At 37.3% G+C, this 14,220-nt stretch overlaps 2 protein-coding genes across 5 annotated transcripts in view; both read left to right on the top strand.

The window, feature by feature from the left end:
- LOC127861490 (single-stranded DNA-binding protein 3-like) overlaps positions 1 to 14,220 on the top strand; it is a 479,133-nt gene that overhangs the window by 226,629 nt on the left and 238,284 nt on the right. The gene's annotated exons all lie outside the window — the stretch shown is intronic.
- LOC127861478 (mitogen-activated protein kinase kinase kinase 1-like) overlaps positions 1 to 14,220 on the top strand; it is a 64,774-nt gene that overhangs the window by 20,643 nt on the left and 29,911 nt on the right. The window contains exons 6-13 of the mRNA XM_052399980.1: positions 290 to 481; positions 1,201 to 1,317; positions 3,065 to 3,210; positions 9,235 to 9,353; positions 11,436 to 11,523; positions 12,141 to 12,282; positions 12,559 to 12,795; positions 13,919 to 14,040. Coding sequence (XP_052255940.1) covers positions 290 to 481; positions 1,201 to 1,317; positions 3,065 to 3,210; positions 9,235 to 9,353; positions 11,436 to 11,523; positions 12,141 to 12,282; positions 12,559 to 12,795; positions 13,919 to 14,040 — 1,163 coding nt within the window. The remainder of the gene's footprint in view (positions 1 to 289; positions 482 to 1,200; positions 1,318 to 3,064; positions 3,211 to 9,234; positions 9,354 to 11,435; positions 11,524 to 12,140; positions 12,283 to 12,558; positions 12,796 to 13,918; positions 14,041 to 14,220) is intronic.

The following is a 14,220-nucleotide window of genomic DNA, read 5'->3' as shown; positions in this document are numbered from 1 at the left end:
ATAGAAGGCATAGTAGCTCCTGAATGGGCTGCATGATTTCTAAGGTTGATCTGGAGCTTCATATGGCTTATATAAGCCCATTTATGTATGATGCAAGTCATTTATCTATTACACAGTTCTGTATGTCTTAATGGACCATGTACTGTAAATTAAGCAAGTTTGAGTTGACTCAATAATTCTACAAGCAGAGAAGCGTTAAAAACATATAACATCTGTTTGGTTAATTATATAAAAACAAATCAGACACAAATGTTTTATAACTCATCAACTTTGTCTGTGTTGTTTCCAGTTCAGGAACCTTGGAACTGTTCGGAGAACACCATCGGACAAGGTATTGGATCCAAACGATCCTGCTACCAAGAAACTTGTGGAGCGTGTGCGGAGATCTCGACTGTATCTACTGAGGCAGATGGGTCCCAACTCCTTCCAAATAGTGGGGGATTCCCCCGACCACAAGTTCAAGGTCATCATAGGACCCCAGGTATAGCCTTGCATTGGAGCAGCGCTTTATGAAAACCAGGCTGAATTCATTTTATGGAAATTCTTTTTGAAGGAAGTCTCTAATAAGCAAAGATCCAGTTTAGATGGAAAGTGTCATCCCAGATTAGCCTGTGGTGACTTCACAGGCTAATCTGGGATGACAATGTACACACTTGCAATTAAGCCCAGTTTTCCCAGAGGGAAGCTCATATGTATCCTTATGTAAACTATGGTTATCCAGTAATAATAGCATTATAAGTTGAAGATTGTATATACACTGGCATTTTGTGCTAAGGGAAAACTAAAATGCTTTTTAGCAAGACCATTATGATGGGCGATGAAGGAATTTATAGCCGAAATAAAACAGCAGCAGCAAATTCTTTTCTGTAGATTTGACTTACATACCTTGTTAACGCAACCTAGCTCTTTTGTAATGTAAGGGGCAATGGTAGAATACCTCACTGTTTTTCTGTTGACACATCGGAAGTTAATGGGAACCATTATCAGTTTGAATACAAGTCTGCACTTGCTAGTCAGGGCCAACACTCTCTGCTTTATCTTTTTCTTTAGAGGAGACTTCCTTTAAAAAAAAAAATTCATAGAAGTAGAAAGTGTCGTCCCTGACAAGCCTGTGCTAATTTTGGACAACATTTAATACAAATGCATTAATCCCAGTTTTTCCAGAACAAGGTTCATGTTTGAATGGTTACCTTGTTCTAGTCGTGTTCATGTGGGAAGAGTCAACACTGTGTACATGTGCTGTTTGTGATGCTGAGAGTGTTCCAAGTGGCAGAGAGCGACCCAAACCTTTGGAGCAAAAAACTGAAGAACTATGAGGTAAGATAAAAGTAAACAACAGGTATTAGCTTATTGTAGGCTTGGGTAATTTGCCATTTGTGAATTAGATAGCTCCAGCCCAGACTATGTCAGGTGATATGCAGTTCGCTATAAAGTCATGAAAGGTTTTATGGTCTAGGTAGCTCCTGACGAGAGTGCCTGGATACCCAGATGGTCTAGGTAACTCCTGACGAGACTGCCTGGATACCCAGGCTGCCGCTATAAAGTCATGAAAGGTTTTATGGTCTAGGTAGCTCTTGACGAGACTGTTTTATGGTCTAGGTAGCTCCTGACGAGAGTGCCTGGATACCCAGATGGTCTAGGTAACTCCTGACGAGACTGCCTGGATATCCAGGCTGCCGCTATAAAGTCATGAAAGGTTTTATGGTCTAGGTAGCACCTGACGAGACTGTTTTATGGTCTAGGTAGCTCCTGACAAGAGTGCCTAGATACCCAGATGGTCTAGGTAACTTCTGACGAGACTGCCTGGATACCCAGGCTGCCGCTATAAAGTCATGAAAGGTTTTATGGTCTAGTTAGCTCCTGACGAGACTGTTTTATGGTCTAGGTAGCTCCTGACGAGACTGTTTTATGGTCTAGGTAGCTCCTGACGAGACTGCCTGGACGTTATAAAGTCATGAAAGGTTTTATGGTCTAGGTAGCTCCTGACGAGACTGCCTGCATACCCAGTTTTATGGTCTAGGTAGCTCCTGATGAGACTGCCTGGATACCCAGTGAAAGGTTTTATGGTCTAGGTAGCTCCTGACGAGACTGCCTGGATACCAAGGCTGCTCCACATCTACATTGGCCACATAGCACTGAATAATTTCAGGTGGCCTTGCCATATTTGTTTGTTTAAATCTAGGGATTTTTTGTCATCATTTTGGGAAAATGACCTTTACCAGTGGCATATGGAATATTAGCGTTCATTTATTCAAAATTGGGGGAAAAGGACTGATGTATAAATTTTGAACTTAATGTAATAAATATTAAACCAGTAAATTTCTTACATAAGCATATCAGTAAAACAAATATTACAACTTCAAAACATTTTTTCTTGACTTTTCATCTACATTAATGAAAGAGTCTCACAATCAGTTTAGAATTTTAGAGCTGGATTTGGGAGAGAAAGTTTTAGCATGGGGAATATGACCCCAAAACGACTAAAAATTCTGCCAAAAAATGCCCTGAAAACATTAATATATAATTTCTTTTTTTTTGCATTTACAGAACATTTTTTTACGATTTGTCTTCTTTGGTACTTTTTTGCTAAATAAATTTTTGGTTCACAAGATCTTTCCATTTCCTGCGTCTTATATTTTCAAATCATTCCAAACTATTTTACAATAATTAATGTCCATTTGCCTTACCCATGGTGTACAATGTTTTTGCAAAAACACATCTGTGAAACATATTGTAGCATTTTAATGGTTATACATTGTTGATGAAATATTGTCTTTAAGTCAATTGTATCACGCGTAATTGTGATATAACATATGAAACCATAGGCTGATACAGTTGAGTCTTGATCTGGGTAAACTGGGCTTAGTGCATGTGGGTAAAGTGTGGTCCCAGACTGCACAGGCTTATCAGGAACAACATTTTTATGTTGTTTTTTTGTTTAAGAGACCTCTTCTTTGCTTAAATCTAGTCTTCACAGGCTTATCTTGGAGAAGACTTTAAGCCCAATTTTCACAGACCAAACCTCAATTAAATACATGCATACTCACTAGACAATGTTGTGCAGGTGGAGAGCCTGTTCCGTATGTATCACAGCAAGCGTTCCATGAAGATCCAGTCCAAGTCTCAGAGACGCTTGAGGAAGCGTTCCCCAGGCACCTCCCAGACCCCGTCCTCTGAGGAGACGCCTGTACCCTCGGAGAGCGATGCTGGGTATGGTTAAGTGTGCTAGCTCCTACCAACGATTGTTTTCACCATGTTGGGAATGGGGTTGGGGCCCATGGCATTGGGGAAAATGGAAATGTTTTTACTAAAATTTGGATTTAAAAAAAATGTGCTTACATATACTTGAATATTGATAAATGTGTTTTGACTATTTTGATTACTCGGCTTAACTTCTAGAGCTGATAAGGATAATTAACCAAATTGTGCATTTTTTTATGTATATTTTTCTTTGGAACTCTTCATGAAGGAATTTTAGGCTGTCATTTGGGAAAATATATAGTTTTTGAGATTGCAATTGTGGTCAAATTTCGGCCTAAACTTTGCCCAAACAAACACTGTTCTACAGACATTAAATGGCTGGGTGTATCAGATAAATTCTGCAGTTGGTGGTGTTTAATACTTTTTGGCATGTTAATACTATAATTGCATATATGATATGACCAGTGTAGAATTAATTAATTGTAAAGATTATGAACCTAGTTGAAAGTCAGGTTTAAAAAAGACCCCAATCTGTTGAAAAACATGGTCACCAGATGGTGGGGCATTTTTCCTAATATGGCTATGGTAAAATTTTGTGAACGATCTAGAAGTCACATTTTTATGCCCAAACATCATGAAACTTTCTCAGAAGATTTGTTTTTAGTAAATCTTTGCAAAGCTCAAAAATGATAAATGATGGTTGATGCGCATGGCAGTCAGTTGCCCCCTGCAGTTTTCTTTATATGGTGGCCCTGACCCCATCACTTTATGAAAAAGATGAGTCACAAGCTTTTCAAAATTGTGAAAAAAAGAGTTGCGAAGTTCTGAAAATTGTGAAAAAAAACAAGTGCGGAACTTTTAAAAATGTGAAATTCAGTTGGTTAAGAATTAGTATAGTAAAAACATGTTTAATGCTTGGATCATATTAAAATGTCTTTAAATACTGCATTTTAATCATATTTACATTGTGAAAAAAACAAGTGGGGAACTTTAAAAAAATGTGAAATTCAGTTGGTTAAGAATTAGTATAGTAAAAACATGTTTAATGCTTGGATCATATTAAAATGTCTTTAAATACTGCATTTTAATCATATTTACATTTTCTTGACACTTTCTTCCAACAAATAACCACTTACATTTAGATCAACAATATTCTGACTGGTAAACTCTATCTAAAACCATAGAAAAGCCTAACCCCTGTCAACATCTTGTCTCGCTTATGTAAAATATTAAATCAAATTGTAATTTTGAATTGTGAAGTGGCCATTTTTGATAGTTTTAAGCCCCAAAAGTCCGATTTTCACAGTTAAAATGGGCGTTTTTGTCAACTATTGTGGCCTTGCTAGATTTGTAAAATGTCCATGTCTTAATTGTGAAATGGCCGTCCATGCCCATTCTCTAAGAAGGAAAAAAGCCCTGAAAGTTGACGTTTATTGCCCAATCTTCATGAAACTTGCTCAAACCATTTGATCAAATTATATCTTGAAAGAGTTCACAAATGGATTAAAATTTACGACCCTAAGTAGAAAGTAAACAAAAGGGCTTGTTGCTTTTATAGAGGTAACATTTTTTAACCAATCATTTTGAAACATTGTCAGATTATTTTTCCCAATTATAATTATCTTTTGAAACTGGCTAATGCGGGGACAATAGCAAAGTCTCAGGTATTGTTAAAGAAAAAGCTTGTTTACACTTCAGAGGTAACATTTATTGCAAAGATTTTTTTTGAAACATGGTCAGAACATTTATCCCTCTGATATCTCAGCCAAGTTTAAAACTGGGTCATGTAGAGTCAAAAACTAAAGTCCTCATTTGCCAAGCTTCTTGAAGCTTATTGAGAATATTTGTCCTAATTGTATCTCATCTCAATTAAAAATGAGGTCATGTGAAGTCCAAAACTCAAGAAAATATAGAGGCCATATTTATTGCCGGATGTCTATAAAACTTATGTTCAGAACATTTGTCCAAATGATACTTGGGGGAAAATTTAAAACTGAGTCATATGGGGCAAAAACTAGGTCACTAGGACAAATGAAAGAAAAGCTTTTGAAGCCACTCAATTATTACTCATCCTTAATGAAACTTAATTAGAATCTTTGTCCTAATGAAATCTCCGCAAAGTTCGAAACTGGTTTATTTGGAAACAAAAACTGTGGCAATCTTGTAAGGGCTATTCCAGTAAAACATATGTCCCACCCCCAGGAAGGCACTTTCAAAATGAACCAACCCCTTCAGAAGTTAATTTTACAAAAATAGAACCCCCTTTAGAATATTTTTTTCTGCTATTCGGACCCCCTTTAGAAGTTTTTTCTATGAATGCGAATTTCAATAGCCCAAAATATTAATTTTGCAAAAATTTTCGTTGTGGGTTCTGATTATTCTGTCCTCTTCTTTAAATCATGTTGTATTGTAGCACATTGTATATTTATAAAATAAAATGTTTATCAAATAAAATTGACCACTTTCCGTCCGACATGCCAACTACTTCAATGGCACCTAGGAAAATGGTGTTGTTTTTTACACTTATGTCACTTCCCTTTTGATTTTAAAAGCAGTTGTAGGGCAGTATTAACGCCAAGGAAATTGTTGGTGATTCAATGCCGAGGCACTCGGCGAACAATCTTTTTAACTATAATTTACCTTGGATAGAAACTGATTACAAATTTCGAATCATATTGTTTATTAAATGTAGATTAACCACGTTCGAACATAAACAATCAAAGCAAATCCCCTTCCCGAAAAATAAAATTTAGTTGTCTGTAGAAAAGTATGGAATTGTAAGCATTGTTGTTTTCAAATTTCAACATGTATTTCACGCCCATGCCCTAGTCAGTTTTTTTCTGTCTTTTTAAACGGCCTGTATAAAACAAAACCGTGTTCGCACCTAGCTGTAGGATACCGCATGGGGAGGAGTGACAATTGCGTGATTGATTATGCAATTAACAGTTTGAATTGAAGCCATGGAGAACTCATAACTGATATTAATAATCGTATTTTACCCGAGTCTCTCTATTCTCTGATATATACGTTTCAACTGTCTCAATCACATACACGCAACTTCTCCCGTTTTTATCCATTATTCGATAATCAGGCATATGCCCGATTTCCATTTTTATACCCCCATTACCAATGGTAATGGGGGCTATATAGGAGTCAATTTCTTGGTCGGTCTGTCTGTCGGTCTGTCCCGAAAGCTTGTCCGGGCCATAACTAAGTTGTTCATGGTGAGATTTTAAATTCATTCGTCACAATTGTTCACCATCATTGGACGGTGTGTCGCGCAAAAGAATTACGTCGATATCTCAAAAGTCAAGGTCACACTTTGAGTTCATAGGTCAAAAATGGCCACAAATGAGCTTGTCCGAGCCATAACATTGTCATTTATTGTGATATTTTAAAATCATTTGGCAGACTTGTTCACCATCATTGGACGGTGTGTGGCGCAAAAAATTAACATTGATATCTCCTAGGTCAAGGTCACACTTTGAGTTCAAAGGTAAAAAATGGCCATACATGAGCTTGTCCCGGCAATAACTATGTCGTTCATTGTGAGATTTTAAAATCATTTGGCACATTTGTTCACCATCATTGGACGGTGTGTCGCGCGAAAGAATTAGGTCGATATCTCCAAGGTCAAGGTCACACATTGAGTTTAAAGGTAAAAAATGGCCATAAATGAGCTTGTCTGGGCCATAACTATGTCGTTCATTGTGAGATTTTTGAAATCATTTGGCACATTTGTTCACCATCATTGGACGGTGTGTTGTGCGAAAGAATTACGTTGATATATACAAGGTCAAGGTCACACTTTGAGTTCAAAGGTAAAAATAAGCCATAAATAAGCTTGTCTGGGCCATATCTATGTTGTTAATTGTGAGATTTTAAAATCATTTGTTCACCATCATTGGATGGTGTGTCGCACGAAAGAATTATGTCGATATCTCCAAGGTCAAGGTCACACTTTGAGTTCAAAGGTCAAAAATGTCCTTAAATGATAATGGCATAATAATTCTTAAAAATCGCCATAAATTAGCTTCTCTTTTTTTTGGGAAGACAGCATGCAAAATAGTCTGTGTCAATTCGGCACGTGGGTGTATACGTCACGTCTGTGATAAAGCTCTAGTTAAAAGCAAATTTTGGTTAATATTGACGATAAGAGTGCTCAAGAATGTCATAAACACAAACATTCGCCATTTTCGAAAGTATCAAATGAATTTTGGCATATGTTTCCATTTTAAGATTTGATGAAATAAGTGCCCAATCAAACAGTTATATTCCAACATGCTTAAATCACCTGACACGGTTTGCACGCGTCGTGTACAGCTATTTTCGGTTACAAATTTTAGCCACATCATAGTGCACGTAAATTAAATAAATTTCTTTGTCCTGATAAAAAGTGCGCGAAAATTGGCGTGGGTGTATTTATTTGTAAATAAACATTTCATAGCGGGTACAACATTGAGATCATTAATTTTTATTTCCATTAAAAGTTTCATTGTGAATTTTAACTTAATTACCGGGGTATCTTGCGAAGTACTTGGCATTTCCTCTTAATACAATATAATTCAAACACGCTGTATCGTTACCGTTACGCTGTTTCAGTTCCTTCATTATTGAAACAATTATTGTATTGTATACTGACTGCACACAAGTGTCATGTACAGTTAATATTCTTCTGCAACGACCAATAAACAACCTTCGGCTTTGGTACATATACTATTTGGGCTGCCTGGCTGGTCACTTTTCTGCCATAGGGCCCTCAGTGAGGTTTTCTATTTCTTAAATAGTGCACGTGCTTATCTAACATTAAGGGATCATGAACACGGGTCGGAGCCACTTGTATGGGCCATAATACACAGTCCCAATGGTTATGTTCAGTAGAACACGTGGTCAGTAACTGAAACAGAATGCCACCAAATCAAAAGATTCACCGCCTAATGTCAATTGTAAAAAACTATGTTTGAAACATTTAAAATAACGATAATTCCGATTGATCATGGCTTCCATTTTCAAGAGCATATTCTGTTCAACATTCCTCAAGAAATTGTAAAGACAAAAGTTTGCATTTTTTTCCATCAAATCAAGTTTACACGCTACTATTTTATTAAATCGCAGTCCAATTGGGGCGGCGGTATTCCCACTGCACACGCATACATCACCTTAAGCCATGTGTAAATTTCAATTTTGACGCACATGTACAAGTCATTTTCTGAAAATTGGGAAGAAGTGAAAGTAATCATTTTAAAAATAAACCAACATTTGATTTTATTCAAATTGTCAACATAATTTATATTTGTGTCGTCTGTGTATTTTAGCAACTCTTATGCAAATAGATATCGTTTTTTTCCATGTTTAAAGCAAGTCTCGTTTCCGAGATTAAACTGTGTAAATTTCTTCAATATGGTTACTGACCTACAAAATCATTTGACAGATGACACCCCGATGGTAATTGTTTGAAGTATGCATAGAAGCTGACAAAATGTTAAAACAATCGTGTAGAAATAAAAATATCGGGTATCATCTGTATCTGTTTCTTATATTCGTAAATTTGAAATTCTTATATTGGTTCATTTGAAAATTATTTTACATTTGTTATAGTATACAATCAATATTTGTAAATATTTCTTCTCGGCATATCGCTGCGTGTTAAGACGCGGCGTGATTCCGCGGATCGATGCAGAGGCAGAAACAGATGCGGTGTCACTCCGCGAATTATTGCCGAATGCCTCGGCATGATGCGGAGTGAAAACTCGGCATAGCCGCGGACATTGTTGGTTTCCAGTGAGCTGTAATGTAGTCCATTTTAAGTTTGCAAATAGGGTAAGAAGCAAAATAGAAATGATGCCCCCAACAGAAGTAAAATATAAGTTATAACGCCCCCCTTCAGAAGCAAATTATGAAGAAACCCATCCCCTACAGAATTTCTTTATTTTGCAGTCCTGGGGTGGTATATATGTTAAACTGGAATAGCCCTAAGTGCTATTCTTTCCAAGATGCAACAGATATTCAGACAATATTTGTTTATTATTTCAGGAGTGTGAGAGAGGAGGATGACACTTGTCCGATCTGCCTGCTGGAGATGCTGGAGGGAGAGAGTCTACTGAATTGTCTCTCCTGTCAGAACAAGCTGCACCTCCACTGCATCACCGTCTGTATGTGGCACTAGATACGTATACCAAGAGTCCAATAACTAGCCTCACTGTCTGTGTGTGGCACTAGATACGTAGACCAAGAGTCCAATAAATAGCCTCACTGTCTGTATGTGGCATTAGGTACATATACCAAGAGTCCAATAAATAGCCTCACTGTCTGTATGTGGCACTATTTATGTATACCAAGAGTCCAATAAATAGCCTCACTGTCTGTATGTGGCATTAGGTACATATACCAAGAGTCCAATAAATAGCCTCACTGTCTGTATGTGGCACTAGATATGTATACCAAGAGTCCAATAAATAGCCTCACTGTCTGTATGTGGCACTAGATACGTAAACCAAGAGTCCAATAAATAGCTGCAATGTCTGTATGTGGCAATAGATACGTATACCAAGAGTCCAATAAATAGCTTCACTGTCTGTATGTGGCACTGGATAAGTAAACCAAGAGTCCAATAAAGAGCCTCACCGTCTGTATGTGGCACTTGATACGTAAACCAAGAGTCCAATAAATAGCTGAAATGTCTGTATTTGGCACTAGATACGTATACCAAGAGTCCAATAAATAGCCTCACTGTCTGTATGTGGCACTAGATATGTATACCAAGAGTCCAATAAATAGCCTCACTGTCTGTATGTGGCACTAGATACGTAGACCAAGAGTGCAATAAATAGCTGCACTGTTTGTATGTGGCACTAGATACATAGACCAAGAGTCCAATAAATAGCTTCACTGTCTGTATGTGGCACTAGATACATATACCAAGAGTCCAATAAATAGCCTCACTGTCTGTATGTGGCACTAGATACGTAAACCAAGAGTCCAATAAATAGCCTCACTGTCAGTATGTGGCACTAGATATGAATACCAAGAGTCCAATAAATAGCCTCACCGTCTGTATGTGGCACTAGATACATATACAAAGAGTCCAATAAATAGCCTCACTGTCTCTATGTGGCACTAGATACATATACCAAGAGTCCAATAAATAGCCTCACCCTCTGTATGTGGCACTAGATATGTATACCAAGAGTCCAATAAATAGCTGCACCGTCTGTATGTGGTACTAGATACGTACACCCAGAGTCCAATAAATAGCCTCACTGTCTGTATGTGGCATTAGGTACATATACCAAGAGTCCAATAAATAGCCTCACTGTCTGTGTGTGGCATTAGATACGTATACCAAGAGTTCAATAAATAGCTGCACCGTCTGTATGTGGCACTAGATATGTATACCAAGAGTCCAATAAATAGCCTCACTGTCTGTGTGTGGCACTAGATATGTATACCAAGAGTCCAATAAATGGCCTCACTGTCTGTGTGTGGCATTTTAGATACGTACACAAAGAGTCAAAGAAACTTACTGTCTTATGTTGATTTCAATTGCTTTAATGTGAACGCAGTGGTTGGTACAGTTGCTTCTCATTTAGGCGACCTGGTATCAGTTCCCCATTCCCGTCGCATGTGAGCTTGGTTTGTGTTCAGCATATCTGACAGGTTGGGTTTCCTCTGTGTACTCAGGTTCCCCCCTTAGCACAATACCACTCCACAATTATTTACCTTTTGCTAAAACTCAAATAGCTGTAAATGTCCGCTATATACACAATTCTGGAGTCTGGTAAGTTAGTTAGGTAAGAATGCTGGGACACACTCTGGGTCATCACATGCAGCCATTAAGTGAGGAATTACTTTGAAACAAAAGACTCTGGAAATTTAGTTAGAGTTTGAAAATACAAGTTCATCCTCCTCCTTCCCAGTTTGAAATTTCTATAGATTATAAAAACCAAGTCAGTTAAGCCTATCTGCTGGTTTACATAATCATCGGTCTGTGTTTCTGTGTCAATACAGATATTGGTCAAAGTTTCACAGATTAAGAACCTTCATGTGTAGTTTTTGTCATCTGTTACTGACTGGTGGATGAGTCAGTGTCCACAAAAGTGTTATGGAGGCATCAGTGTCTTTAACATCTTCACCACTTTGAATTGTACTTTGGGTCAGGATTGTATGAACATGCTTGATTTGATTGGTCCAAAGTTGTGGAGGTCTAGATAACAACAGCAGGTGTTTGTTTGCAGGGTTTGAAGAATGCAGGAGGATGAAGGAGCCCTTGATATGTCCCCTTTGTAGGGCACATTGGAAACAGGCCAATGTGGAACCAATTGGGTAAGACATACTTCTGAAAATCTCAAAAAAGTGCCAGACATTTGTTTAATAACCTGTCAAAACTGAAATTTGCTTGACCAATAAGTATTTATACATAATTAACTCTATAACCCATTATGGTGATCTCTTTTACAGCCGATTTTATGATATAATCTCAATTCAATTGAGGAACTTCATCTTGAAGTGGTAAAGTCATATTTATTTTATGACTGCTGGCGTTAATTAAGTTACATGTACACATTTGTATACATCTAACAATAACTTATCCTGATAAGACACAGTTGCTGTGTGCCCTCTTAGATGAACTTAAGAATGTACACTAATATTTGCCCTAGGATGGAATTCACAAAGCTCATAAACCCAAAATTCATTTGAAAATGTCATGCCAATATTAAATGTGAAAATCTAATTTCTGTTAAATTGTGTTAACCCGTGCATATCCAACCATCTTTTAATGGTAAGAAAAATGTTCAATGAAAGAACTGTTAATGAACCAACCAAAGATTAAATAAAGTTTGTGCACTGAAGAACAACAGAAGATTTCCCTCTGGAGCTTTATGGATAGTTACCCTGATCCCCTGATTTTCTGTCACTCATTGTTTGGTTCTCTTCCATAGGGAGGAGACAGTCACAGAACCCCCCATGGCCCCACCTAACACCCGAGTGCCTTCCCCCACCCTGGAGTTGGAGCCCATGAGGATGCCGTATGCAGAACCCATCCCTAGTGAGTTTGCAGGCCTTGCAGCCCCGTGGATAGAGGTACACATGTGTGAAGCATTTACAAAAAAATCATATTTTTTTAAATAATACAGTTTCAATACAATACTATATCTAGGATAGAAATTAATGTTTTTAAATTATTTAAACTTAAATTTGGACACACTCATTTGGAATCTTCTTTTTTATCGACCTCTTTGTCAATAAACTAAAAACAGTTTATTTTATAACATAAGTTATGATAACGAAAATTGGTGAAATTGGAATTGGAAAGTATTTTAAGTGTTATATTACACATTTTTTTACATACATTTTTAGGTCTTTGGAGAAGACTTGGCGACTTGCATGTTTTCCCGTAACTGGTCAATACGAGAGACAGGTCTGAAGCACCTTGCGTCAGAAATGTCTCGTGATCTCATGTCCATCTCTCGGGGAAATAGTACGGGAAACTCCATGAGTAACGTGGAGACACTATGGAAACTGCTGGAGTACTGCTTCAAAGTTGTCGCCCACCTCTGCAATGATCCTGTGTACAGAGTTTTTGTCGGATGTTTGGTATGATGATTACTATTTTTGTTAATCCAGAGTATTTTGTTGACTTCATGTTTATTGTATTACCTGTTATTTAGACAGTCATAGAAATAAGCAATATGCCCAAACACTCTGAATTTATATGTTTGTTTCTTGAGGGATGGTAATGTTCAAAGCCTCTAGGTTCTTACTAGAGAATTGGAGCCATGTCTTATTACAGAATTTATGACATTCAGTCACAGCTGAACTTTATCCTCACAACAAATAGATATGAGTGTCCCTCTGGGATACAGCTTACTGCATGCTGGTATTATTAGTTACACCGTTAGTATCTTACCGTGTATGGGATATACACCCTCAGTAATTTCATACCATACGAGAGCAAAGCACGAGTATGGTATCAAATTACTGAGGGTGTATGTCCCATACACCGTCAGTTACTAACGGTGTAACGATTATATCTCAACCAACTACTCGATTACTCGGGTAGTATGGAAAATACTCCATGGGCACCTGACCGCTCTAAGCCAAGCGGATTAGGTCATTTTTGTAGGAGGTGAGATATAGTGTCATCCCAATTTAGCCTGCGCAGTCCTTAGGATGAAGCTTTACGCACTTGCAGCCCAGAGGGAGGCTTATGATGAGAATTTTCATGAAAATTAAGAACATGAAAAATTGAAAGGAAATGAATAAAATTCATCAAAATAGCAGTTTCCGCCTAGCAATCATACTTGTGAAAAATTTGCAGTGAATCTTAAATTATTTTGTTTGAAATAAAACACACAACCATTACCAATTAAAAAATCTACATTTTATGGATAGGTTATTGCAAATTTGGTTCACTGTTTTGGTTGATGGCTTACCATAAGAGATGGAACTACTGACTTTAGACTTTAAATGCATTTAATTAAATCCGATCACAACATGTCTTACTCTTCCTTCAAGTCTCAGTGACTTGTTTTGACCTCACCCATCTTCCAAAATGCCTCCTTCATTACATATAGCAATTAGGTATATTGTTTCATGCTTTAAAAAACTGTTCCTTGAACTCTACTTTATTGAAAAGTTCTGGTTTAATTGAATTTCATGGCATTAGTTCGTAACTGTTACTGTTAAAAAGGTTCCTTGTCTTATCTCATACTTGCAGAAAGTGGTTTATACAGTGTTTGGGCTGGTTCCATTACGTGACGTGCAGCAGAAGTACAAATTGCAGTTGCTATTCAAACCAGTCATTGAGGCCATTATTGTCAAATGTACCGATGGAAACAAGTAAGCAACTGTTTCTGTATACTCTCTCGACTATTTTCATATTTTTCACACGTCTTGACTTTCTTTTTGTTATAATAACAATTTTGACGATATCGCAAATTTTATACATGATTCTTTAGCTCACCTGATTGCTCAGGTCTTTGTCCGTCAGTCCGTCCGTCCACATTTGTTTGTAAACAC

Source organism: Dreissena polymorpha, chromosome 16 (genome assembly GCF_020536995.1).
Source record: "Dreissena polymorpha isolate Duluth1 chromosome 16, UMN_Dpol_1.0, whole genome shotgun sequence".
Taxonomy (NCBI): Eukaryota; Metazoa; Mollusca; class Bivalvia; order Myida; family Dreissenidae; genus Dreissena; species Dreissena polymorpha.
The sequence above is the reverse complement of the archived record's forward strand: the minus strand, read 5'-3'. Positions and strand labels throughout refer to the sequence as shown.